This window comes from Sparus aurata, chromosome 21, assembly GCF_900880675.1.
Source record: "Sparus aurata chromosome 21, fSpaAur1.1, whole genome shotgun sequence".
In the NCBI taxonomy this organism is placed as follows: Eukaryota; Metazoa; Chordata; class Actinopteri; order Spariformes; family Sparidae; genus Sparus; species Sparus aurata.
Window position 1 is genome coordinate 15135020 of NC_044207.1, and position 27998 is coordinate 15163017.

General features: G+C 40.9%; 1 protein-coding gene across 5 annotated transcripts; it reads right to left on the reverse strand.

The window, feature by feature from the left end:
- Positions 1-3891: 3891 nt before the first annotated feature.
- On the reverse strand, positions 3892-27991 carry usp33 (ubiquitin specific peptidase 33). 5 transcript variants are annotated; one of them, XM_030401726.1, is made up of 24 exons: positions 27809-27991; positions 23980-24078; positions 23451-23504; positions 23262-23324; positions 19260-19409; positions 18858-18966; positions 16147-16216; positions 14596-14709; positions 14281-14359; positions 12136-12580; positions 11886-12026; positions 11632-11765; positions 10763-10935; positions 10581-10651; positions 10464-10497; positions 10316-10361; positions 10021-10201; positions 9761-9887; positions 9456-9625; positions 7164-7245; positions 6903-7011; positions 6141-6243; positions 5403-5471; positions 3892-5150 (listed from the first exon to the last, which is right to left on the reverse strand). In XM_030401726.1, the coding sequence occupies exons 2-24, from the start codon at positions 24061-24063 to the stop codon at positions 4993-4995; spliced, it is 2766 nt and encodes a 921-aa protein (XP_030257586.1). In that variant the 5' UTR covers positions 24064-24078; positions 27809-27991; the 3' UTR covers positions 3892-4992. The 5 variants fall into 5 exon arrangements, with proteins under 5 accessions (XP_030257586.1, XP_030257587.1, XP_030257584.1 ...); XM_030401727.1 differs by having other exon boundaries at positions 11650-11765; positions 11886-12041; XM_030401724.1 differs by having other exon boundaries at positions 11886-12041.
- Positions 27992-27998: the final 7 nt, after the last annotated feature.

The window sequence follows — 27998 nt, forward strand, 5'->3', positions numbered from 1 at the left end:
TATATATATATATATATATATATATATATATATATATATATATATATATATATATATATATATATATATATATATATATATATATAGACAGATAGATAGAGATAGATAATAATCACAATGTAATTTATCCAACACACACACAGACAAGCTCACACACACGCACACACACAAGCTCACACACACACACACACACACACACGACAGTGTTACAAAGGTCAAAGAAATGTTGTAATGTGTTTGAAAAAGAAGCAGAAAGCACTACAATGGCTGGCGGTCACTCACTAAAAACACTACAGCGAAGTAGCATTCACATCACAATATCCCCTCAAATAATAGAGATTACATTAATGCTGCTTTGTGAAGAACTACAAAGAAGTCTGCCAAATTTAACAATTTTAATACGAACATTAACTCCACAAACAACACAGTTCAGTGGGGAAGTCTGCAATGTAAATCTAATCATCGATCAGTCTTAGTCTCAGTATACAGTAATTAGTTATTAAGTTATCTCTGTGCATCTCGACACGCAGTTAATGAAAGAAGGGGGAACTTAAGATCTTACACACACACACACACACACACACACGTAAAGTATCCTCTAGATGATAGCTCCAAATAATAAATCTAACGACAGAGGACAATAAAAACGAGACACAGTAAAGGTCATCTTAAAGTGACATTCAGGGGAAATGATCTCGCGCAGTGTCCTTTGAAAAAGATGAGACATAGTTAGAGTCTCCCGTTTTAGAGGAGAGAATTATTGCGTCAATTAGCATTGTGGACATGGTGCCCATTTACATTAACTCTAAGTACATCATCCTATGAGATGACCTCTGTCAAATCTGATTTAGAAGCTCCTCATTGCCTTTCTTGGGACAATCCCTGCCCTTTTTATACATAGCCACATCAAAACCAAAAGCTACAAACACATTTTGAGAGTATTTTGTCAGGAGTTAACATACTGGTCACCTCAAAAGAGCAATACCACATGCACATATTACTCACACTCTGCTAAAGACTCCAGCTGAGAAAGCTAATGTGATTTGTCCATGCATAAAATAAGAGAGAGAAAGAAAGAAACACAGATGGGGGAGCAGGGGGCAGGTTATTTAGACTGAGCACTCACCCCGAGACTCAAATTGACAAAACTAATTAAGCTTACACATCTGACCTACTGTCAAAAATCTAGCTCACTAATCACTACTTCAAAATGATCAGGGTTACAGTTTAGCTGAATAACTGTGAAAAATGTGCTCACACTTCCATGATTCCAATAATTAACATGTTGTTAGAAAAGCTGGCGAAGCCTCAATGAATAATGACTCAATAAACATTCAATGCTGCCTTCAGGTGCCCGTTGAAAATATTAAAATCAAAGTTCCTCTCCGAAGAAAAAATTTAAAGCAAGTTCTGATTATTTTGAAAATGACTACCCTATTTTAGCATAGGCTCAACTAATTTAAAACACACCCAACGGAGGTGCAATGACAGGAATGTCGTAAAATAGTGCCAGCGGTTAGACAGCATGTGGGATAGATTGCTTCTTTTTTTCCAGTCCACACTGTTACCGAACTAACATGCAAAAAAATCTTCGGTTGTGGAGTGTGTAGTGAATTAGGATGAAATCATAAGTCACAACATAAGCTCCCAAAAGTATAGATACTGTAAACGTTAAGCCAGATAACTGACTCTTTGTTTGAACTGCTCATAAGTCATGTCAACACTCAGGCCATAGTATCTGATGAGGAGTCGCAAGTGAACATTGCTTTGTTTTATGGAGTCAAAAGCCAAAAAGGTCGGGACCCCCAACTTTAGACCACACACCAGTATATGAATACTGAGAATGGACACTGTGCAGCTACTGATCAGATATGAAATGTCAGATGTTTATATGAAATACAAAATATCACTTAATTTCATAATGTATTAAAGTACTGTTAATCAGTAGTACTAGGGTTTGACCTAACACATTTATAGTCCTCATGTAATATTCTGTCAGTAATAAGACAAGGTTTGACAATACCAACTTGTACTAAAAGACAGCAATTTACCCATACATATTTAAAGCGTCATAGTCAGAATATGTGATTAGTCTTTGCAGGTATCTAGACATGACCCATGTGTGACTGTAATCCTCGATCAAGCCACTTCCTGTTCTCACTAAAGCGCGTGTTTGGTTGTGGGGTTATGTTAACACGTGCTGATTACAATACTATCATCATGACAGGCCAGGTCTTACATGTGGGCCACTTGCCATAATAAGCAAACACTGGTTTCATTGACAATTAAGGCTGTAAACTCCAGCTCTACATGAGTAAACACACATCTTGCAAGCTAAGTGAGAAGGCTATTGTTGGCAAACCAGCTTATCCAAAGTCCGCAAATGAGTTTAGGCTCAGAAATGTGTTTTAAGAAAACCACAGAAAGCTTCGTTTTACCGTCATGTTGGACTGTTCATCACTGTTGCTGACCTGCAGTTCAGCACTTCCACGGGGCCTACTGGCAACAAAAAATCCACGGAGCGGTGTTGGTATATACCGATGAGAATCGCTCAAATCCCAACATCCCAGCTAATCAGCTGCCGGGAGCTCAATGTGGACAAAGTTGTAAGCTAGAGAATGGTGTTAAACTACACCTCACCAGGTTGCAGCTGCACGTGTTGCCGGTTAAGTTAACACTAGTTTGCAGCAGGTGAACTCTAAAGTTAAGGATTAAAACTCCGATCACACGTTCAGGCAAAACAACCAAATTGATCCACGGAGCTGACGAGCAAGCTAAACGTTAGCATGGACCAACTTCCAAGCAAACGTTACTTGACCTAGCTTGTTGTTTAGCGGGCTAACCTTAGCAAACTAACTTACCGTTAGCTCTCAGGGCTAAATATAAAACATTAACGCTTGATACACCAAACTGCAGACTGTTGCACCCGTGATATTTAAACATTATCTTTAACGCTGCCCAAGACACCTGCCAAACAAGTACACAACAACCTATCCGAGACAATTTTCTTTTTTTTATCTTCTTATGAACGACTAGTTAGCCAAGTTGGCTAACGTTACCTTCGCTAGTTCTTCTCGGCTAGTTTTCCTGTTAACTGCATCGTGCAGAAAAGAATCGTGGCGAATTCGGCTGGAGCCTCTCTGGTAACGTTAGCTTACTTACATGCTAGCTAAACTAGCTCGACAACTGATACAGCCATTAAGTACACCAAAAATACATACTGATTGAAGGAATCGCTACTAACATTGTGTTTCGCCGAGGTTTACATGTCAACTGGTTCGCACAGGCAGAATAAGCATGGTTAGCAACCAAGCGGTATAACGGTGGCTGGTAACCAGTTAGCAGCTACGGCTAGCCGCTGCAGCCTAATATTAGCTAGCCAAGCTAGCTGATTGTTCCGCGCATAACTTTGCCGATGTATTTGTGTACTTCCAACAATGCCGCTCATGGACATTTTTGGTGGGCTAATAAATTAAAGTTTTGTCATATGCTGTACTACAAGCACCGAACTGGAGGCACACTTCTAAATAACGTTTGTAGCTCAAGAATTACACATACCTCACTTCCGTAAATTTGCTGCACGTTCGGCCGCAGCCATGTTTTCAATCCAGTCAACTAGTCGGGGTGTGTGAGCCGATTCAACCGCGCTCATCAAAATGTAACACAATACTGTACATTTTTGCCCCTGCTGAGAGTGCAATCGGTCACACACTTCTGGGGTCACCTCGCTTAATTGGTGCTTATAAATTAACACTTTCAATGCTAGACAATAAATTGTGTCACTGACTTTTTCCTTTTCTAAATTGCCCCTCGTTTCTCACGTAAGAACCTCTCCATCCAGCAGAGATCATGACAGGGTGACACAAATCAAGATGCCCACAATGTTCCACATGTTTTCATCAAGTTTTAATAGTGTCAGCCAGCAAAAGTCAGGATGGATCTTACTCAAGTGACATCCATATGCAAAAAAAAAAAAAAAACTCACAGTACAGCATTCTGCTTGCCCCCTATCAGCCAACACAGGAAGCAACACCATGCCCATACACAAAAATAATGCCTTTAATTAATTAGATTGCTGCTGATGATGATGATGCTGATTACATACTGTAATATGCCGTCTGTAGCTGTACAATTTAGTGAACATAGATCCAGATTGTGATTAACGTGCAACATTGTATGAGCAGCTTTGCATTTACATGCAGTTACATGTGATGTTAAAACTGTGATCGAGTGTTAAAGCATGCATTCTTAACAGACTCCGCCTGCCACATATTTTCTACAAAAGATCTATGAACATCATATTAAATCACTCCCTTCTGTGATAAATACCCAAGTGCTGAGTCTTGACCAACATACTATCAGTACTGGTACATTCAAATACAAACCAGACATTCGTGTGAGCATGCCTATTTGTACGTCTACAGAACAGTGCAAAACACAAAATTCATTCCTGAGACTACTCAGTCATTAGTCCCTTCATAACCTTAATGATTTTCATCACTTTTAAGAGTCACATTTTGCTCTCCTCGTCACTCATTGAACATTATTCTCTTACAACAGGAAAATGTGTGATATATATCTACAGCAAGATGTATTGTGATTCATCAATATCAGTGACACATGACACATGGACATACAGAACAGTATGTGCTCGTTTGGTCAAGAAAAGAAAACAAAAAAAAAAGAAATATGGCATTCAGTGGAATTTTTTTTTAGCTGCACATAATTTAAATGCTTGGTTCTGAAAACAACCTGACACATGAATACTACAGTGCTAATAGAAATTTAAGAGCTCTTTATACAGATTTGTACAACATGACAAACCCCTTCTCAGACATGTTAGTTCCCTCCGTCAGCTGTCCGAGGCTGACACGTCGCGGTAAAGATGAGGTCCTTTGCTCGAATGCTTTTGAAATAAAAGTCAAGTGCAAAATAAAAGGCTTTTTCCATTTATTAAATGTTTTCCGTTGTTTTTTTCTGCAGAGTGCTTGATTAGACAGAGCGCGTCTCCACCTCGATCTTCTCCTCCGACTGTGACGATTCTGCTTCCTGGTGGCTGATGTTTGGCCGAACCGTCACCAGTGGACCGCCGCCGTAGATCGAGTGGAGGAAGTTCCACGTTTCTTCGGAGATCTGCCCCGAGTCAGCGCCTGCAGGGTGCAAACACAGTTAATTATCCACAGAGGCTCCTCAAGACTTGTTCCAACAAAAATGTTTTACCATTTCTAGGATATTATTTATTCATCCTGAGTTAATCGGTTTCCATTTTTCTTTTTTATGCTTCCAACAAAGATTCAAAACATCTTTCTACAGCGTAAAAGAAGAGAAATAACACAATACTACAATAATAATAATAATAATAATAATAATAATAATAATGATAATAATAATGATAATAATACCTTGTTTGAGTGTTAAATGGCCATTCTTGTTTACTGTAATCTTGGAATTATCAATGGGTCCCGGCGGATCTTAAAGAGGAAAAGAGAAAGACAATCAGTCATCATAATTACATCCAAAAGTAATACCCACGCTTATTTCTCAATCCTAATTGTTTCAAACGGCACTGATGTCAAAATGTCAAATGTTTTTGTCACACCATGAAAAGCAATTTCTGCTCCCCACTCGCTACAGACAGAAAACAAACATTAGAGGATCACAAGTCGGAGAAAAAAAGACGTATCCTGCAGTGCCAGATGTAAGCCGTTATAAATAGATATGACAATACAAAGCAAAAAAAAAAAAAGAAAATTAGAGCAAGTGCAAGCAACCAAAATTTATTTTGACACTTCATTTTGCTGTAGCAGAAGGGAAACTTGACTCGGGGGACTGAAGCAAACTCTTTGAAGATAAATCAAAAGACGAAATGGGACTTCACAGTTTCTTTTGAACATGAGCAGCTTTTGGTTAGAGAGAATCTGGATGTCCCGCATAAAAACATTCATTTGCCATATTCTCCGATCCGTACAAATGTATAGATTTGACACATGCTGTTTGTTGTGAGAGAACACTGAAGATAGTCGAGGCAGCTTTTCCCTGATACGTCATCAGCTGATACCAGAACAGGAGGAAACGTTCAGCCTTTTAATCAGACATTTAAACAGGATTCAGAGGGAAAGGCAAGACTTCTGTCCAATTACCATTGTCTTTTCCTTTGACAAAGCCCTCCCACTCACGAAACCACTGCATGCTGATGCAGTATATGACCACTGGAGACTCCTCCTCCTGGAACGCCTTGTTCAGCTACAGAGCAGAGGGAGGGAGAGGGGGGAGAGAGGAAATGGGGGAGGAGTGAGCGGTAGAGACAAGAGGGAGGAGAAACACGGGGAGGGGGGAACAAAAAAAAAATATATTAAGTGAGGATGAAAGGATTGAGAGGAGAGGAGATGGAAAACCTAATCAATTCTCTCTGGTAGTTATTCCAATTAGAAGACAGTCTTAACAGAACACTGCACCAATTTCATCTTTCTTGGAAACGACACAATCCCTGCTTCTCTTGTCATCTTATTGAAGCTCTTTCTAAAACACACACACACATACACACACACACGCACACACAGACACACACACACTCGCACACACACATCTTCTGAGCAGCCATTGTGTGAGTGAGCAGACTGAGCCGGCAATAACAGCTGCATCTGTCCCAATGCATTAATGATAAGGCTTTCATCAGGCTCACACCTCTCATCTCCTGCTGGGGTGAAGAGCACCAACACATGCAGCCTATCAATTGGTTCAATAGACAGGCGAATAGGCCTTTACACACCCATGTGAACTGGACTGCACGGAGACACACACTCACACTCTATCCATTATCACTCACACCATCTTTTTTTTTTTTTTACAACAGCTACAGCTCTCATCTTCCTTGCCGGTACATATATAGTTAGAAGTCTTACCCTGACGAACATGTCCAGCTCTGACTTGCGTCTTTTCTCCAGTTTTTCTATCTCGATCTGGCACGTGTGGCAAACGTACAGGTGGTTGACAGCTGGTCCCCCTCCATACCTGCAGGGAGCAGTCCACATTAACTCACACCGATAAAATCAACACCACGAAGGGAACCACACTACATCTGTGAGCACACTGAGTAATGGGAGATGTGACAATGTTTACAGCCTCCAGCCAGTCACACAAGTCGGCGTGTGTGCTGTATGTACCTGCTGTAAAGGTGATCCCACACGTTCTGTGGCAGCATTACCACCAGGTCGTCGATGAATGTTGCTTTGTTGGGTGGCACACCTGATGGGACACATTGAAACATCCATCAGACATTACTAGTGTGACACTGTGACTGCTGTTATGTTCAAATATATTAAAGTCATTGCTCCAACCTTAATAGTTGAGCCCACCTGATGCATCGGGCAGTACAGCACAGACTTTCTTTTCATTTTTTCTTTTTTTTTAACAAACATAATGCAGAAAAGACCCTTGGAGTAATTTATAATTATAGAATTACCAGCAAAGTTCGAACAGTGTCATTTAGGGTATTAAAGGTGCACTATGTAGTTTTGGGGAAGAAATTTTAATCAGAAGGGAAATAAAAAATTTTTATGCATCTAAACAAACTAAATTCACAAACTCTTTTTACTTTGTTTATATGTGGCGGACACTGCCAACTTTATAGCTTCAGTGTTCTGGGGGACCTTATTAATAACCCTCTAAAAACAGCTTGTTTATTCAGTTATGGGAAAAAAAACTACATATTTCTGATATTTGTTACATAAATAATGTTGTAAATATTAAAACTCTGAGTTTGAATTTATTCTCCTAAAGTACACAATGCCCCTTTAAAGGTAAAACTATAAATATCCTGCCACATTGAGGCAGGAAATGTGTGTTTATCTCCCCAATATCTGTATCAGCGTCTGACCAAATTTCTCTGGCTATGTTTAATAATCTAATGTTTTCCTCTTTTCTCCTGCCTTCAGTCCCTATAATTAGATCAGTAGTATCCAACCTGGGGGTCAGGCCAGCCTGAGAGGTCCCGAGATAAATCGGAAAGAACACATTTCTGCACCACAAAACAGTTTATTTTTCTCTGATCTTTTGCCCTTTCACCTTCTCAAGCCTCCAAAAAATCCCTCCAATGAAAGAACTGGAAAAAAACTCTCAAATTGACGCTGAGGACATGATCTGTGACTGGCAATCGCTCATCTTGAGGGTTCATATGACAAAAACATTACATTAGAGTATCCTTTATTATCCAGAATTCTTCTCTATCCTTTCTTCTTTCCTCATCCGTGAAGCTAAACTACTCTAATCCTAATTTTTTAAAATTATATTCTGTTAATCATTTATGCAGGATCACTAAATATCAATTAATTCAAATTCAAGTTTATGATTGGGAAGGACCTTCAGTTTTCAGATGAACATAGCAAAGCCTGCTGTTTATTCAAATTAATTTGTTGGTTAGCAGTTCTAATTGTCAACTTGACCTGGAACAAGAGATGAGTGATGTTAACCTGACCCCAACCCAACAAGTACAGCCAGCTCAACTGAATTATTATTTCTTTACATAGATAGAGTCAGTTGAGGAATGACAGGGAACAGCCGCTGCATTAAAGGACAGGGCGCCTTGGACACGGTGCACTCGCTCTACAAGGTAGAACATCAATTTAGCAAAAATATGAAACAAACATTGACATCATAAGAAAGAAAAAAGGCTCACACTCTAAACCAGCAGAGACTACACAGCTTCAAATTGCGTGGGTGCAAAAAACCTGCAACAATTTACTACAGCAGAAAAACTGTGGCGGGATAAGATAATGAACTGTAGAATGAAAGGCACAGCTTGAAAGAAAAATTAATCTACAATAATTATCTGCTTTAGTCCTTCAGTGTCTTTAAGTCTTTATATTCAAATGAGTTATTATTCTACATGCATAAAAAGAAAGGTTGAAATAAACTGCAACACTTACTGTTTTATATCAAAATAAAACAATCATGGTTTCACAGCACTGATACTATGTCTGCTTATAATATCCAACTATCCATTTATTATGTGCTGGCAGCTGTTGGGGGGGGGGGGCAACCTTTATGTGCTTATTTACACAATTGTACACATTCCCCACTGCCAATGTATACTAACAGCTTTAGCACAAATGTTCATTCTTTCCTCCTTAATTTTCAATTTCATATTTTCCACCGTTCCCTGAATAGATCACAGAAAAGAAAGGAACATGATTGGCACAAACCCTTTTAGAACCCATCCCTCTTCCCTGCTAAAACGAGAAAGAAGGATCATCTGCACAAAGAGACATAAAACCCCCCTTTGAAGTCTGCAATGTTGCGGAGGGAATACTCTGCTTTGTCAAAGACGAAAATCCATGGCAAGGATGAAAGCAGAAGCCGTGTTAAGAGATGGCAGAGCGCAACGCGTTTGCGCATGGAAAGGAAGAAAGGGTGACCTCCGAGTGATTTCAGTATGATGACAACACAGTCACACGCACCTCCATGCGAACACAGGAAGTCGTCATTGGAGATGGGGCCCGGTTCAGCGAAGGTCTTGAACTTGTTTAGCCACTGGCGGGAGATGTAGAACTGCAGGAGGCTGGGCTCCATCATGCTGAATAAACCGGACACCCTCCTACGTTCTTTCAGTGCATCCTCGTTACTCTTTCTGCAACAGGAACAGACCAAAGATTAATCACTACTGCAACGGAATAATCAAAAGTAAGATTATGAAAATCAAAGCGGCACAGTGAATCTTAAAATGTCCAGTCTTGTGTGTGTGTGTGTGTGTGTGTGTGTTTACTTGTAGAAGAGCACATAAGCCTCAGCATTCTGGACACAGGACTCAGACACCTCAGTCACACTTTGGTCATCAAATTCATACCACAGATTGTTCACATCATTCCTGCAGTACGCTATGTAGTGGCCACCTGGGATCAGACAGGGCGAACGTGTTAGAGCGGCAGCAGTCATAAACCTAACAAGTACATGTGAAATTTTTCTGTTGGCTAATGAATGCAGGACACTCGTGCGTGCCAATCGAAGGCAGATTTGCCCACTCACTGCTGGCAGTGCCGTGGTGACAGATGACTGACAGCAGGTCATAGTTGGAGGTCTGGGCGGAGCCGTCCTTGGCCAAGAAGGGCTGCAGGTCCAGGCCCTCAAGCGGGAAGGAGACGTGGGTGCTTATCTTGGTGGAGAACATCAGTTCGTGTCTGAAGCGCTTTAAGTGGATACACAGGATCTGGAGCAGAAGATTGCACACAGAGGTTCTATTTTAGAAGTCTGATTGCTGAAGACATTAGGATAAAAGATTTTAGATTCTTCATTATGTAAAGTACGAGAATTGTCGCTATACCTCTGGCAAACTTTGCATTTTACAAAATTTGACTCCATTTCGTAATCTAAGAGGAAAAAAACATGAAGAATAAAGGGCAATCATCACAGCTGCAGATATTTATTTTCTCTGTTGTTGTGTATTGTCCAGTTCAGAATTAGTAACTCACTTCTTGCATTTTTCACAGCTGTACATATTGTCTCCTAGAAAACAAAAAACACACAGTTACTGAGACATCAATCTTGATGTTTGTGCTGGCAGAACAGATTTCCACCCACTTGCTCACCCTTTAGTTCATCTCTGGCAAAGAAAGCTGCAAGACAGTCTTGTAGCGTAACCACTGGACCCCAGAACCAACTAGGAATAAAAACAAACAGGTTTGGGATTGATAAAAAGGGGAGAGTACAAAGCCACAAATGCTTGATGTGCATGTAAACAACAACCACAGTGTCCATGTTATTAACACACCTCTTTATGTATTCCATGACAAATGCAATCCAGCCCTGCGGTGCATAAGCTTCCCCACAGGAGCCGGCTTTAACCAGGGAGGTCTGGTGGGTGGAGGAGTGGAGCTTTGCCAGGTCTTCCTTCCCCGGGATGGGCAACGAGATATCCTGGAAGTTCTCCAGGGTCACAGACACCTGACAGCAACAAAACACCCACACAATAAAGCTTTGGTCACAAATCAATCCTGATTTTTAAAATCTTTTTGTAACAGAGCTGTGTGATGTGGCCTTAAAATAATATTGCAATATTTGAGGCTATATCACAATACAACATATTTATAGATATCAATATTTTGAAAACTTGACTTTGAGGATGACTATTGGTACTATCACAAATATTAACGCAACAGGATTTTAAAGAAATAATCGTCAGTAATGTGGAAATTATGATCAAGTGGGTCAAGACGAGCATTAGAACAAGTAGAACAGGCTGGTAAATTCAGAATACTACATTAATTCACTGTAATGCAGCCTTGAAAACTAGGAAAAGACAACACTTACGCAATAACAGGATATAACTATATCTATAATCTAAGACAATATATAGTCTCATGACAATGGTATAAAATTGACATACTGCCTATCCCTTATATGGCAGAATATTACCCTCATTACAGCTCATATATCACAGTATGTGATATGACATTGGACTTCTGCACTTACAGTTTATAAGAACATCACAGCTAAGCACTAAAGTAGATTTTTCCCCAAAATAAATGTTTTAGGACCTTGAAATAACTTGACACTAAGCCCCATCCTCTAGTGCACCCCTTACTGTCCATCCTACCCTCTCAGCAATCCCATTATCTCATGTAAGACCAAAAAATTCACCGTAGCATCCGCACTAACCCGATCACAGGTGAGGCACTGAACCGAGCTCACAATGGTCCCATCGAACACATCTGAGATGACACTGCGGTATTTCTTCTGCCGCTTGTTCTTTGGTGGGGAGAATGTGGTCACTGCTGAGGGAGCGCAGAGACAGAGGGAGAAATGTGAGAATAGTGCTTAACAGTATGTCAGCAAAGATCTGCACGAGATAGCTTTGGATCTTGGTATGACTGCCTCTGATTATGCAGAAGTACCTTTCTTGTGTGCAGGGTTTAGGCTGGGCCAGCCTGAGGCAGCCTTGGGCGGGCTGCTGGACATTTTGGGAATGTGTCCCTCCATCGGGACTGGACTCTGTGGTCTGTTGTTTGTTGACATTTGGATGTCTGGGAAGGAATCTTGTTGAGAGCAGGCTAAATATTAGAGTTTCAAAAGCACAAATTTGATGCCGAATAAGTAAGCGGAAAAATAAAGCTTGACATTCTGCTTCATAATGTCCACAATTACCTGTTGTTCTGCCTTGAACCTTGATGGCTCCCTGGCTGCTGATAATTGGTGTGGCTTCAGTGGTGGTGTCAACATCTTTGTCCATGTCCACTCCAGTGTTACCACCCATTACACCATTAACTCCAGAGCGGTAAAAGTCATTGATCATATTCTTCTCCTTCTGCCACTCCCTGTTGGCCTGGATCTCATCTTGCTCAGGAATAAGCATCTCAGCCTCATTGGTGTCTTCTATTAGCACGTTCCCGCCCTGCACCTCGTTATCGGCCCGGTCGCTGCTACCACACGACTCGCATGACTGGAAGTCGTTGTCTGACTGACTGTGGTTGTCCTCCTCATGGCCGTCGTCCACGGTGATGCCACTGGACTGGTCGTAGGGTTCAGGCAGCGGCTCCTTCAGCTCCTCGTGAAGTTGATCCATCAAGCAGCGGAGAAACTCCTGGGAGTCCTGGAGGCAGAGAGGGGAAAATCACAAGAAATGTTAGTTGAGGTAGCAAATTAGTTCTAGCTGGGAAAATGTTAGAGTTCTTAGCAGTTATGTTGGTTCCTGAAGCCTGTGAAAAAATACTTAATTTCCTGTCCCTGAAAAGAACATTGAAATGTAACACAGCACTAATTCTACCTAAATATAATCGAGCTTGACAGACACAGCCAAGCTTTCCCAAAACTATTTTTTTTCCAATTTACAAACAACAACCACTTCACCTCCTTGTTTATCCTGATTCTGCATCACAAAATCCGAAACCAAATGCTCATGAATGTGTAATCAAACTTAATGAGCCCCAGCATCCAATCTCCCTCTCCAGCCAAATGAACGCTCCTCTCCCAGGACCTGGAATGTTAACTTCATTCATAGCAATGCTAATTCCAAGGCTGTGCAGCCCAGCGTAGCGTGACAAATGAATATTCCTTGGCTAACTCCTCTGAACAAACTCTGGCAAGCCAAGAGGAAACAGGCCGTTTCATCATTTCACCACTCAGGCTTATAAATCCCTTATTTACAGACACTGGTAAAAGACAAGACGTGCTCCAGCGAGTAGTCTTTCTTTATATCTATGACACGTAAATCTATTTTTCTTTTAAGCACCACCTGGAATCAAATCAAACGATTAATGTGTGCATTTGTGTGTGAATGAAAGTCAGAAGCTTGTAATTGCAAAGTAGAGGATTCAGTTTATCTGGCTGAGTGATTTGAGTTGGAGGTAATGTAATTTCTATGAAGGACTGAGCACGGAGGGATATGGAGTGGAAGAGAAAAAGGAGAGACTGTATAAGATCTAGGACAACTTTATAGGTGGGCATCAGACCCATAATAATTACAGCTCAGCACAGAATTATTAAGGAGAAGTTCAGTGACAGGAAAATGATAGGGCTGCATTAACTGTTATTTTCATTGATTAATCTGCTGATTATTTTCTTGATTAAATCATTTTTTGTTTTCTAATTGCCTCATTTAGAGAACAGTCAGTCCAAAACCCAAAGACATTATTGACAGAAAAGCAGGAAATCCTTACATTAAACACACTACAGGTGGCAAAATTTTGACATTTTTGCTTGAATAATTACTAAAACAATTAATCAATTATCAAAACTAGTTGGCAATGAATTTTCTTTCAGTCGACTAATCAAGTAATCATTGCAGCTCACCAAACAAAAAATTGGAGGATGAGTTTCCGCCCAAACAAAGACCCCATTAACTTTTGTGACTTAAGTGACAATTCCAATAATGGATAGATCTTGATGAATAAAATCAGGTGTATTCAGGTGGCTGTTTGCGGAGGTATGCTCTCTACTGAGTTGCCTTCTCGTTGCTGAAAAAATAAGGCACTACCCACAAGTCTTTGACACATTTTGAGAACCTACCCATCACTACAAACAGGATAACATTCCAGCAACAGTGTAATCAGTTCAACCTTTTATATTCATGTTCACTCAATTGCAAGCCACAGAGGCAAAAGCAAAAATCCCACTCGTTTAAAACACAGCAGCTAATTATCCTCCAACGCATAAATAAAAATGAAATTGCAACCATGCTGTCTAGCACATCTCCAACTGCGTGAAGAGTGTCTCCATGTTTTATAAATATATTACGAACGTGCTCACATGCACTTTTATTGCACATTCATTTCACCATCTGCTGTGACCCACCTGCTGAGAATACCCTCTAAACATGGGGTTTATGGCTTTGATCCCCTGGAACAAGTTGGTTGGGACCACGTAGGAGACTCTGTAAAGTGACAAAACACAGTCTGCTTAATGAGTTTTGTCATACACGGATATCACAATCAAAAGTCCAGTGGGATGCAGAGTTTATAATCAAGACTAGCTGATAAAAAAAAACTGTGGCTAAGGAGTTTAGCAGCAAAGCTACAGTACCATCACTCTGTCATACATTTGCATCTGAAATCAACTGTGGCTTGGGCGCAAACTTATAGGTTTGAGTGATCTAAAAACAACACCTACCTGTTCTTGTGCCACAGGTCGGACACTAGCTTCTGGTAGCTTTTGCAGAGTGCGGGCTTCTTGTCCGTCCTCACCATGCCGCCACATTCGAGAAAGAACTGTGTCAAGGGCGGGCTGCAGTGGAAAGAAAAGGGGGATAAATACATCATATGCGAGCACCAAAATCAGCTTTTACTGAACATCTGTCCCTGAAGAGATTGATTATTATTACCAAAAAGTTTGTAATGCAGTGGCTAATTCTCAAAAACCTGCATATAATCCTCAAAAAGGCAAAGAGAAGCAGATATATTTCAGAGAAGTACAAGATAGTGTAATGTTATTATAATCCGTTATGTATGCAGATGACATTTTAAGTTCTGTAAATCATCTTAGCTTCAGTGTTTCTGCTTTTACATTCATGAAGGTCACACAAAGGCAGAAAATGACAAACAGGAAAGGAAATCCAAGAGGTTTAAGCTCAGCATTTCTACATAATGCCGTCTTCTGCCAGTATTTCTGATTCATTTAGTATCATAAAACCATGTTTCACTCGCAGAGTAATATCACAAATTCCCAGGGCCACTGAAAAAATCCACATGCAGCTGAAAGTTGAGGGACATCGGAAATAGCTGAAAAGAAAAACAGCTGAGGGGATTTTATTTGATGGATACGGAGCGGACAGGAATTCGCAAGAAAGAGACAAACTGCAGAATGAATAAGGCATGGAGTGTTCCCTTCCCTTGGCAGGAGAAAAGTCCTTGGAACTGAATAATGACCCGACAGTAAGTGAAAGAAGCGGCGCTCACACAAACAGACATCAAAGGGAAAGTTTCAGAAAAGGTCCCTCCTTCCGCAGCTGCGTGACTCACTTCCTCCTATTTTTGGAATGTGATTTAGATTGCAAATTTTGACCCACATCTTTTCCACATTTTGACTTGTATCCAGACGAAGCATCATCAGTTTAATTTTAAGAAACGTACCGGCCCCCTGGGTATTAAAAAAGGAGGAAGTTGCTATATGAAAAATAAATAAAAAGTAAGAGGTACAGAGTAAGTAATAACCCAGGCCAGGGCTCTGCAGTTGAGCCATAATTCAAGTGACCACACAGAAAAATACAATCTGAAAGAATGAGCCAGGAGGATTGGTAAATTCAATATAAAAAACTTTAAAAATGCAGCAGACTGGGAGAGAAACAGCTAAGGGAGACATATAAAAAGACATAGCGGGAAGAGAAAAGCAACAGAGGAGGAGATGTAAGAAAGAGTTGGTGTTCATTTGTAACTGAAGACCCTACAGGGATCTACAAAAGGCCATTTCTGCCGTCTCAAATGGTGCACTGCAGCAATTTTCACTCAGCCGTCACTCTCCCAAATGAGCATAGCCTCAGTCCTTTTCTCACAGACAACAAGAACCAGGCAGGCGGTGAATAAAACAGCAAATGGCTCATGAAAAAGGAGCGTGTTGAAAGTGTGGGTAGTCAGCGGAAAGTTACAGGAAGAAACTGCAAAGAGAGGTGATGCGGGGTAGACGGGTAAATGCAGGGGACAGAAGGTAAGTTAACAGAGGTCTCACCAGTTGGACAGGGCCTGGAGGGCAGCGTTCATGTAGCAGGTGTTGCCTATGTTCTTCAGCCCTGTCAGGCCTGAGGGAGACACAACACACCGGGGAAATTAAAACAAGCCACTCATCAAATGCTTGTAAATTTTGATGGCAACCACAGAGCCTCTATATTGTTAAGGAGACCAATTCCATTTCCAAGATTAATATTTTACAGCTGGAGCAGGAAAAGTGGCTACCTGCTGTCTCGTAAATCAGCTACTGTGGCCAACGGTCTCCAATATTATTTTTCTGACCAAGGCAGTGACAGCTGATTCGTCTCATACAAGGGTTTTTAAAGTTTACTTCAGACACGATAAAATGTCCCAAGTTGCCCCAAAAACCCCACTGAACAGTTAATATTAATAGATTCTGTCAATCCAGCTAGTATTCTTTCATGCAGTGTATAATCATGATATACCTTTTAAAACTATGGTTGCTATAATGCTCAGGGAGATGTAAACAGAGAGTATAACTAAACGTTTTTAGCCTACATTTGTCTACATATTGCGTAGGGCTGCAGGATTAATTGAGCTATAATTGAAATAGCAATATGAAAAAGTGCAATATCCAATCTTATTTAAAGGGTATAGGTGCAATATGTAAGAATTGGCCACTTGTCAAATTCATGCTAAAAATAAAACAGGTGACAGCATTTCACCACACTAACTACTAATTACTGCACACTGTAGCTGCTGTTAGCTAGTTAGCACAGTAAACTGTACAGCTAGTGGTCCAGAAATTGAGCTTGGGGCACCGGGAGAGTGTTTCACCGTTAGCACGGGAGCTTTGGACCGTGACTAGCTTGTTAGTTAGTGATTTTTTGATAATTTAAAAACATTTTCAGTTAATATTCTTACATGGTTAATTTAAAAAAAGTACTGTAGTGCAGTGAGATGCACTGGCCAACAAATTTTGTTCTGAAGATGTAAAAAAACATGGACCCCAACAAATGTCACAATAGCATGATTTTTAAAAGAGTATGGGGGGTGAAAATGAAAATTACACAAAAAATATCATCACCACTAATCATGAATTATATTGCAATCGCAAAATCTGGCAAAATATTGACTTTATAACCATATCATGTAGCCCGAATTTTAGGAAATGGCACCATTAAAAGTATGTTGAATTAGCTATAAGCAGTTTCTGTTTGCAAGGTACCCATTGATGTACAGGTGGCTATCACTGGCTTACGTCCACATGGAAGAAAATGCAAAAATGTGATAATTCGCAGGCAAGCTCTAGAGTTGCAGGGAGAGTTAAAAGAGTTTTTTTGAAATGATTTCCACACCATGGATTTCGTCATCAGTGATATCCTTGGGAAATGTAACTGAACTGAATTGAAAAATATGTGTATCACATCGGTGTGTTGAGATTTGACAGAGCTATGACTCTGCAAATTGTGGCCATTGAGGTTAAGAGGCTTGACTTCCTCCATGTCGGACGTGTTGATTAGCAGCTACAATCAACCGCACCATAATAATTAACTTCCTGTTGTTTTTATGTTGCCAGCATGAACCTTTCCCTTTCACCTCATGAGGTATTTCTGCCTCATGTCTCTCCCTCTGCATGCCACCTGCCAGCTCTCCTTCACCCTCTTGTGGAGGCGTGCTTCACATTATGAAGACCTCTGATTTCACGTGACCAGCTTACTTTGCGGAGAACATTATTAGTCTTGCAAAGCAGTCTCCTACTCCACCCACCTCATATGATCTGTATTTTGCGACAAAAATAACCAAGGTGGTGATGGTGCCAAAGCCTGAGCTGCACTGCATGAGGTTCAACATAACATATGTCATTTGGTGGAGCCTGTGTGCATCTCACAGCACTGAGTGAAAACATTGTTTGCATCGGTGGTTCCAGAGGGACGGAGGTACTCAGCACTGAAGTGTTAGTGCTTGGTCAACCCGCAGAGCTGTATAGCCTGCAGTCCTACTTGGAGGCTGTGTGTGACTTTCTGTTGCCTGTTTTTTCTCATCAGAGGAAACGTCTGACAAACCTGTTTCAGAATCACAGTGAAACGTTGACTAGTTTGTTTTGTTTGTCTTTCAAATTATATTTGGAATGTTTTAGCTATGGTCGTTGTAGTTTGTTCAAAAACAACTTTTAGCAAAGGAAATGAGACAGAGCGAGGCAACCATTTAGTCACTTTGCGTCAGCCTTTGTAGTTGAAAGTCTGTTCGGTGCGTCAGGCTCTTCAAAAACACTCGTCTTGCCATTTACTGCTCTTATTAATTGATATCGTAAACTGTGCTCTGAACTAAACCAACTCACTGAGCTCCTGTGCTTGAGGTGTCACCTCAAATCATCCATGCAAGGTTCTTTTTTTTTTTATACCTTTATTAGAAGCTGATAAAAGTTAATTACATTTTACACACCTCACTGACTTCATATTATAAATGATGAGTTAATGATAATGTGGGCATGAAACGTGTGCGTCTACTGCAGCAGCACTGTAACTGTAGATTAGACAATTCTACATGGCTGCATTCAGGTACAGGTACATTTAGGCAGCCTTCATTCGCCACATTCAGGCATTTGTTTCAGGAGGTGTTTGTTAACTTTGTAGCTGACATTTGTGGGAACAACTATCATCTTACAAAGTCAGCATTTCCTTGCAAGTATAATGTGTCTCTAGTGATCGATAATAATTATTTGTGTCATTCATTTTGTGGTTATCTGACCTCTCGCACGCAGCTCATCCTCCTCCTCTGTCTCCATGTCCAGGTCTTCGCAGCCTCCATTAGGGGGCACTCTCAGAGAGGTCGGGCTCCCAGGGGCCCTGCTGTTATCCTGGAGCAACCGCACAGAACACACAGACCCTATTATCAAAGGCTCATCTAGTAAATGAATAACAGTATACAATTTGACAGTTCGACTGTTACTCTGGATTGTTATCGCACACGAGAGCACATAGTTATGTAACCAAGTGATAATGCAGTAAACAAGACAACACAGGCCTACAAAAAGAAAAGATACATACTGCATTTAATCTATACTCTACATCAAACCTGGTTTATGATTAAACTACAGCTCTAACACATAAAGAAAACGATGACGTGAGTTTGAGTGGACCTGGTTCTTACCTGACCAGCATTCTGTGGAGAGGGGAGGGGTTTGGTGTTCGCGTGGGGAGAGTGAGGACCTAGTTTACGCTCCAGGAAAACCTCCTTGCCGCAGGCGTAGCACCACACTCGAAGCGTGGTCAGGTTCACTGTGAGGTTGTGCCTCGTCTCCTGCACACAAAGTTATTAAAGAAAAAAAGTCATTTTCAAAATAGACACATCAGACTGTCTAAGCAAAATGAAACAAGACGAAGGTGTCAACATTCATCAAAAGAAGAGTGGATAAAGCACATCTTATCCCACTTTTTATCAATGAGATGCTTCTTTATCTTCAACACAATCTACCAACACATCTTTAGACAATCAGCAGGTTGCTTCTGCTCTTATATAACAAGTGTAGGTGTGCCTGCTGGCAGCCAGGCCTGTCCAATCAGTCTAATCTACAGTGCACAAACTGAACTTTTATGGAAGAGTCTGGCACAGCTGACAGTGCAACAGAACAAGACAATTTCTATCAAGCATCATCTAAGATGACAGCCACACTAAGATCATGTCTCATGCTACCACTTTCTGTTCCACTACTACCAGTCTACAGTGTATGGTCTGGTGTATACTGATGAAAAAATGAAAACTTACAATATAGAACTTTTTAAATATTTTTTCTCCTTCCTGTTAAATTACAATACCTGAATTTGCATATTGACTGAAGCTGAGTAATGACCTGATACAAGTGGATTAAAAAAATAGATATAGATATATTGTGAATATTATTCAACACCTGTTTGTTGCTCACCCTGTATGGATATTATATGACTGCCATCATTGTTAAATGGGTTGAACAAATAAATACAGACAGAGAGTGAATGCAATGGGACTTTCTATTATGAAGTTTTACTGTCAGTGTCAGTCAGAACTGAAAAAGAACACAAATATAAATAAATGTTATTTTACCAACATGTGCTTTAAGGTGCCAAGTTGCTTGCCATATACAGTCAATAACGACTCTGTTAAGTTGCATACAGGTGGATGCAGCTGGAAAGTAGCAGGGTCCCGTTTCAGGGCTTATAAATCAAATGGTGATTAGTCCATCACCATGTGATTAGACTATTAGGTGCATAGTAGGCATACTTGCCAGTAGCATTTTCCTTACATTTGTTTTTCCAACTATTACAGTTCTCTTTTTGGGTAAAAAAATTCTTGATAAATTGATAATTTACTTACTAAATAAACTAATTGGTAGTTGCAGCCCTACTTTTGTCACACTGAATGTTCAACCACTGTTGTCACATAAGACAAAGAAAATCTCCAAATCCACACAGCGGAGAAGCTGGAACTACAGTAGTTTTTGCATTTGTGCTTGTAAATTTATTTTCATTTTAATTTAAAGTATATTCTCGAGTGGTCATTGATCACTAGTCCTCACTTACTCTATGAGAGTTCTTACAAGTAAACAAAACCAAACTCCTTACCCTCCTAAATATTAAGACAAAAAAAACAAAAAAAAAACACTCTTGTGTTTATCATTTTATAAACAAGATGGTAGACAGTGGCTCTGAGCTGGATGTCTCAGCTTTAGGTAGAGGTGAAGGTTGCAGCATAGCAGATTTCTGCTGCTGTTGAAACATGGCCGTGTTCTGCTGACCCACTACTGCTCTGACAAACACCAGCAGCCTGGCAGGTCGACAGGAGACTGAACGTGAGCAGCAGCCGACCAGCAGACTTTGTATTATTCATCAGGGCTGCATTAGCCTTCACACAGGGGGGCAGAGCAGAGTTGGCAGAGGGGACACACCAGACTGAGCGCGGCCATGAAACTCCTCAGCTTAAATAATTTATGAAGGAAAGTATACCAGGTAGGAATTAATAACAAGCTGGATTTACAGCGCCTTAGAGGGTGTTTTTAAACCTGCCCCCATAATGTTCTGTAGATCTCGTATGGATAATTTATTATGTTGATTTACTTCTGCTCTACGGTTCATAGGGTTCAACATGATACCGTAAAAAAAAACTGTATTCAAGTAAAACAAATCTTAAGTACCCCTCCTGCACACACTCACATGGAGAATAAAACTTGGGAGATGAAGATGATATAAAACCTTTCCGAGCGTGTCAACAACTTATATCGTGCTCACAAATACTTGTCCAAAATACGGCACTGCAGTGGAAAACATTTATGTTGTTGCACCACCAACTTTGACTCAGCGCCTGCTTCAGTGTGTGGTCTCCTAATGAAAGGCATGTTGGGTTTGGTGTTGCCTCCAAAACCATACCATGTTTCCTCTCCAGCCATCAGCATTCAAGACATTACTGCCCGAAACCAATAATAAAACTTACACGACAGTTGGGTGTGTAGTTGCTCTAGTTTTATACTTTTGTAGTCTTATACTTGATTATGCTTATGTAAAACGGCAAGTTTTTCAAGTTGAAAAATCATTTTTGAACTGGCCAAACATCAGTTTTAACGGGATCGAAAAATGATTTGTCTCCTGCTGTTCGTCCCATGGTGGTCCAATGGAGGGAAAACGCTCTGATTAGCTAAATTTTTGCCCATTTAAGGGACCGACATTTGTTACCTCCACCTGTGCCTAAGAGCCCATGTTGAGTATGCTCACTGGGGGGTGCACATTTGTGCCAGTTGGGCCAGGTGTTGTCAATTGCATTTGCATGCTTGCTTGGATCATGCTTCTGCTTTGATAAATGTGAACGGCACTATTACTGTCAGGGTGCTCAAGAACAGATCAGCAAATCTGCTATTAAAAGGCGAGAATTGGTGTCCTAAAAGAAACTTTAAGGATGTGGTAACTTTCCAAACCTACCAAATCTGCAACATGAAGAATGATTTCCAAAGTTTACCATTGGCTGAATTTGCTTCAGAAGTCCACTCTGCTGCATAATAATGTTTGCAATATGATCTGTATGTAAATACTAATTACACATCTCATTTGGTTTTCAAAAGCCCACAGAGAAGTCAAGCTTCTGATATTAGCTGATCTAGCAACTTCCAACTTCAAAACAGGAGCTCATGTTTACTCTTGGTGTAGTAACCTAGGACAGTGCATGTGAGCTGATCCAGAAGCAGCGTTTTTTCACTGTAGAGTCAAGAGATTAAAACGTTCCCCCCCCGCCCCTTGGGCCTCCAAAGCACTAATTAAGCATGCCTTCTTTCTTACAAGATTTAAAGATGGCTTCCGCTCAACAAACAGCAAAGGCAGCTAGTGTGCTGCACAGACAGACGTCCTGGATAAGCAGATTGATATAAAAAAAGTGATATCATTTCAAATCAGTCAGCTAATATTACATGTCTTTTTTTGCAGCACTCTCTCTGTCCAAAACCGGTCTTTCATCTGTTTGGAGGGCTCTACTTCTGAAGAGGTTTGCCTTGAAACAGACTCTTCCAGGACAATGGTTAGATCAACTATGCGTATTATAATAGGCCAAGAAAATTACATGTTTGCTTTCATATTCTTCCCCTTAGTCTTCTAACCCCACTTGGCCCTGGCGTGGTGGAAGAAAAGCCTTAGTCAACACCAGAGGCTGAGTAAAGCTTTAGAGCAGGCGGGAGGGGCAGATACTGTAACCATGGAACTGACAGTATTACTGATTCTCCCCCACTTCCCGGAGGAATGGCAATTAATAATGGATGATCCGCAGCTGAAATTGCACCGAATGTGGAGGTGTAGGAAGACAGAGCTGGCTTGATGTCTTTTAACAATTCTTGCACTTCAAAAAGCTACAAGATGCACATGCTAGCTCTTAGAGAAGAATGTTAAAAATAAAGCAGGGCTGGGGGCAGTTTTATTCCAAGTCATGCCTCCTGGGACTCCAAAGTGGTATTCCAGTCCTGTCCTGTCCTGTCCTTTCATCTGTTCCTCCTCTGCTTCTCCACTGACTCCTATTTTTGTAACCTCTTTTTTTTCTTAATCCAACATCGAAGTCAAAGTTTCAAGACTTCATCCTTTTCTCCCTCTTTCTTATGTATTAATTAATATTTCCCAGCTGAAAGTCAGGTCTGAGATCTCTTACCTGCGAGTGCACAGTGCTGTGGTCAGTGTGAGATTCTCCACAGCCTACATACGCGCAGCCATTCTAGAGAGAAAAACAAACAGGAGATGTAGACACAGGGTGCTAAAAAACTAAATAGGAAAAACATGTTGTCACATAAACATCTATTCTCAATTTCTTTTTTTCCCCTCCCTGTGAGCACTGTCTTACCTCTAAACACGCCCACAAATTTGGTCCTCCAACTTTACAGTCTTGGCACTGGCCCTAGAATAACAAAGAGACGCTCAGGTTAAAGTCACATGCTGTAAAATGAATCAGCAGGATAACGGCGACGATATATTAAAAAACATTTTATCAAAAGTTTTTGCCAAGTCGACCAAGTTTTCAGGACTTTTAAAACCCTTTTAATACCACATAGATGGCGATTTAATATAAATACAAATTATTAAAAGGAATTCATCCAGCCTGAACCCTAACAAGTGGCATAAAGTTGATGGAAGGATTGACATAATATTAAATGATTTATCTATTTACATTTGCTGAAATGAACACTTGCAGATTATGAGCCAGTGAGCTTTCTAGCCCCTGTAGCTGGCAGTAGTGACAGTCTGTTTTGGGTTTTTTTTGGTTGTTTATTTACATTTTTTAAAAACTCCCCATGTACTTCGGACTCTAAAACTTTAAGAGTGGCTTGTTATGAGTAGGGCAGTTGACAGGGTTGTGATGGAGGGTCACTTACATGGGATTTCTGAATGAGCTCCTCCTTAGTGATCTCCCCCACGCAGTCCAGGTGGGGGCAGTCACAGCTGGACGCCGGCGGCATCACTCACCTACAGGGCTGAGAGAGACAGATAGAGAAGGAGAGGGATTGTAAAACAGGAAGTAAAACAGTCAGGCTAATATAACCTGAGTCACCACATAATCTAAAGTTTTTCCATGCCAGCATGACTGACAAATTCCCCTTATTATCAGCCACTGGCACACCAGGAAGCACATCGCATCACAGCAACAACTCATGTGGAAAAAGCAGCGTCTGAATCATAATTGATTTGAGCGCTGACAATGCAGAAAGAAACAGAGCCTATGAACAAGTTACAACAAATCTTCTGCAAACACTGCCCCAAATGATTCAATTCTGCTAATCACTAAAGCTCAACCAGTGAATCTATAAACAGATGATAAGGAGAAATGAGGAAGTAACACTGATTGTCTTTACATGGGTAATTATCCTGATTATGTACATGTTTTGGTGGACTGTGGTTAAGTCGTGCATGTAAACATCATGTCCTGGGTTCTGAACTGGATAAGGCTGTATCCCAGCTTTGAGAAAAGCCCAGTGTACTCTAAGGCCCAGGAAGAAACTGCATTACGAATCTAAACCCCTTATCCAAGTGTCTGATCGCCATCTGCCATGTGTGCAGGTGCAACATCAACAAAGTTACATTTCAGTTATTTAGTGGACTTAAAATTATAGTTACCAACACCAGGTCAGCAATCAACACTCTGTCAATAGATATGAGTGTTGGTATTGCTGAGTCAAGAAGCCAATTGTACTTTTATAACTAGTGCATACCTCCAACAGCTCCCTTTAATTCAATCAAGTCTAGTCCAATATCAGATCAAATATATTTAAATCTGCCAGATGCTGACAGTCAAATTGTACTCACTTATAGATCCCAGCATATGAAACGCGCCTGATATTTTCCATCCAGCGGTATTCCCTGAGAAATTGACAAAAAACGTCCGGATCCACACCAACAGACAATGGTGATCTATTCTGTTTTGTGGAAATCTGTTCAGTAGTTTTTTGTGTAATCCTGTATACAATCCAACCAACCTGTTGTTAATAACTTTATACCTTTCAGATGTAGTTCTACTTTCCAGTGTGAATGAAAAGAGGAAGCTAGACAAGACATACAAGCCCTGTATAGAGGGACGAAAGGAAACCACAGGGGATTTCTATTGTCAGGCTTGAGGACGCCACAGTCCCAGCCTCCTACTCAAACGGACAGAAGCTCATGAACTGCCTCAGGTAGCCTTTAGAGGAGCAGTGGATTCACTTGTAGCTAAATGTTAGCAGAAATCACGTATCTTAAAGATATAATATGGTACATTAAAATGTGTAAAAGGACTACACCCTTACGTTATCTCAAATGTTTACAACAATGTTCAAACCCAGAAAAATATACAGAAAGTTTACTCAAGGTAATGGTCTGTTTCACTTTGTAGCCTGTTGCATTCGGCTGCCTCGTCCTTGCTGATTTGTGCCTGAGTCGCTTCCGATACATTTTCACAGCTATGGCGGGTGTTGAATGGTGTGCACCACCAGTGAAGCATTAATTCACCCCATCCACATTACTTTACAGCACATTACCCATAAGCTAGCGAGCAATGACAGGCGCTGATGGTGTGAATCTGTGTGTTTGAATTCCAGTCGATCACTAAACTCAGCACTCACAAGCACCTCCCAGTTCATCTCTCTTCCTTTCCCCTCTCCTCTCTGTAACGTTGTTCATGTAGACACATACATTTCCCCTCCATTAAAATTACAGCACATAAACATGTGACAATGGCGGTCACCTCAACAAATCATTGCTGCAGTCCGGTTCATTAACAAGAGTGAAGATTAATCACTTTTCAATCTCAAAAATTTCAAAATAATTTCTAAAATGTCTTTCTTTTGGTGAATGGCTCTGGATCAGAGCAGAATCTGATGTGACTCTGGGTGGTTTTTCACTAGAAGGTCTGGCTCTGCAACCGACTCTCACTCCCAGAGTTGGCCAGCTTTGATCAGCTATATACTCAGCTGCATAATATGCCCACTGATGTATTGATAACCCATTTATCAACCAGCAAATGCATTCCAGGAAGTTATACAGATGTTAATATTTCACTTTTTGTCTGTGCAGTCTAAATGTGTACCAGATTGATCGTAACAACTATCTCCGGCCTCGTCATGCCTAAAACTGGTAATCTTGAAATGTCTGCATCCACAAGTATCCACATCCATGAATGTGTGACCACTTTGCCTGTGGCGAGGATAATGCGAGGCCCTTGCACATTGGCATTTGGGTTTTCGAGGAGTTTCCAAGTGTCAGTGGTGTGATGTCAGCGGGGTGACGTCAGCAGCACTCTCCTGTACTGTACGTGATTCAGCGGATTTTAACCACACCAGCATGGTAAAAACCTCTTGCTTCTTCAGACCTGAGATGCACAGCTTTTGCCAACAAATACATATGAAAATGTATGCAGAAAAGCACAGAAGACGTCACCTTATATTTAGCACATTTGGGGTGGATAAAGTGATTATTTGTGTAAATTCTGGGGTTCACATATGCTTCTGCTTGCTCGCATACACAACATGTATCCAAAGAACACAACAGGGGGGAGATCAGCATGAACACAGGAAGCAGCTGGTCCTCGTGAAGTCCACACAGCTGTTTATTCAAGTTATCAATGCTATCCACGGTTTACAACTGGGTTACAACTTTATATCAACTAGAGCTTCTTTAGTTTCCAATACAGGCCCCTACAATGTCCTAAACTTTGAGAAATTTAGTCTTTTTAAATTCAAATACAGTCACTTTACCTCGAATGGTGCACAGTCACTATAACAGCTCATAGTAAGCACCAGGAACATCGATTTAGCCGGTGGTTTCCCTGCCAAGCCTCCGGCCAACAACGCATAGTTGGTGAAGAAGAAAATCTCTATCCTCACTCTTTCACCATCACAAAGTATCCTCACCATAATACTGTCCCCACAACCACCGTAATTATCATCCAGGAGGTTTAATTCGGCACAAAGAGGAGGTACAGTCAGGGTGGGGCGTTGACTTGAACCAGGCGGTGCACATGAACCCGATGTTGCCAGATTCTGTTCTATCCAGTAGCTTAGTCAACTTGGGCGATAAACAGTGGTGCATTAACGCTACAAGACCACACAAATAGCAACCCTAAGTGGCTTAATAGCACAGTTTAACAACTAGAGCCTCCACAGAAGAGTAAAATCAGCCATTATACTGAAAGCGTAACATTACCTTGCAGCTAATGTTAGCTAGGTACAGAGTTCGACATTTTAAATACACTAGCTAACTGCCAATGTGTTTCAGCCGGGGTTTGTACTTATATTGAGCTAGTTTAGACTTCTGGAGATAAAGACAGCGTAGATTACAGATGTGCGAGGCTTTGGCCTTGTCCACTGCTTAGAGTGAGCTGTCAAACCCAGGCGAGCCGTTGACAGCGTCATGGGCTGACTAGCAACCTTTCGCTGTTAGCATTAGCCTGTCGCCAATAATTAGTCATCAGACTGATCTTAAGCTTGGCGAGCTCGCTACAAAACTCGTAATGGCGTAACAAGCAAGCGTTGGGTGGATTAAGCCACATTTAAAAATGCTAGAGAGGAGACTGTTCGCTATTGATAACCATCTCGCGTTTAGCATGCTAGCTAGCTAACGTTAGCCAGCTAACGTCCCTGTATTACATGATCACCGACGATCCCACAGTGACTATACACCGGAGTCAGCAGCAGCTAGCTAGCATCCAAAAATAACGGCATCCTCGATCTTTACCTGCACGATGAAGAGAAACGACGGCTCTCGGGTAGATCCAGGTGTATTTGATGTGTAAGACACGGGCTCAGTTTGTATTTACAGACATATTTCAAAGGGCAATCCTTCACATTAACGGTAACCGTTCCTGTCCCCAGCGTGGTTGCTAACGTTACAGCTGTCTCCGCCCCTTTTCCGGTTAAAAAAAAAT

Coding starts and splice junctions, on each gene's coding strand:
- usp33 (XM_030401724.1), bottom strand. CDS start 24,063: ATGCCGCCGGCGTCCAGCTGTGACTGCCCCCACCTGGACTGCGTGGGG. Junction 12,042..12,135: donor GGTTCAAGGCAGAACAACAG/GTAATTGTGGAC, acceptor TCTAATATTTAG/CCTGCTCTCAACAAGATTCC. Junction 5,151..5,402: donor CCATTTAACACTCAAACAAG/GTATTATTATCA, acceptor TGCACCCTGCAG/GCGCTGACTCGGGGCAGATC.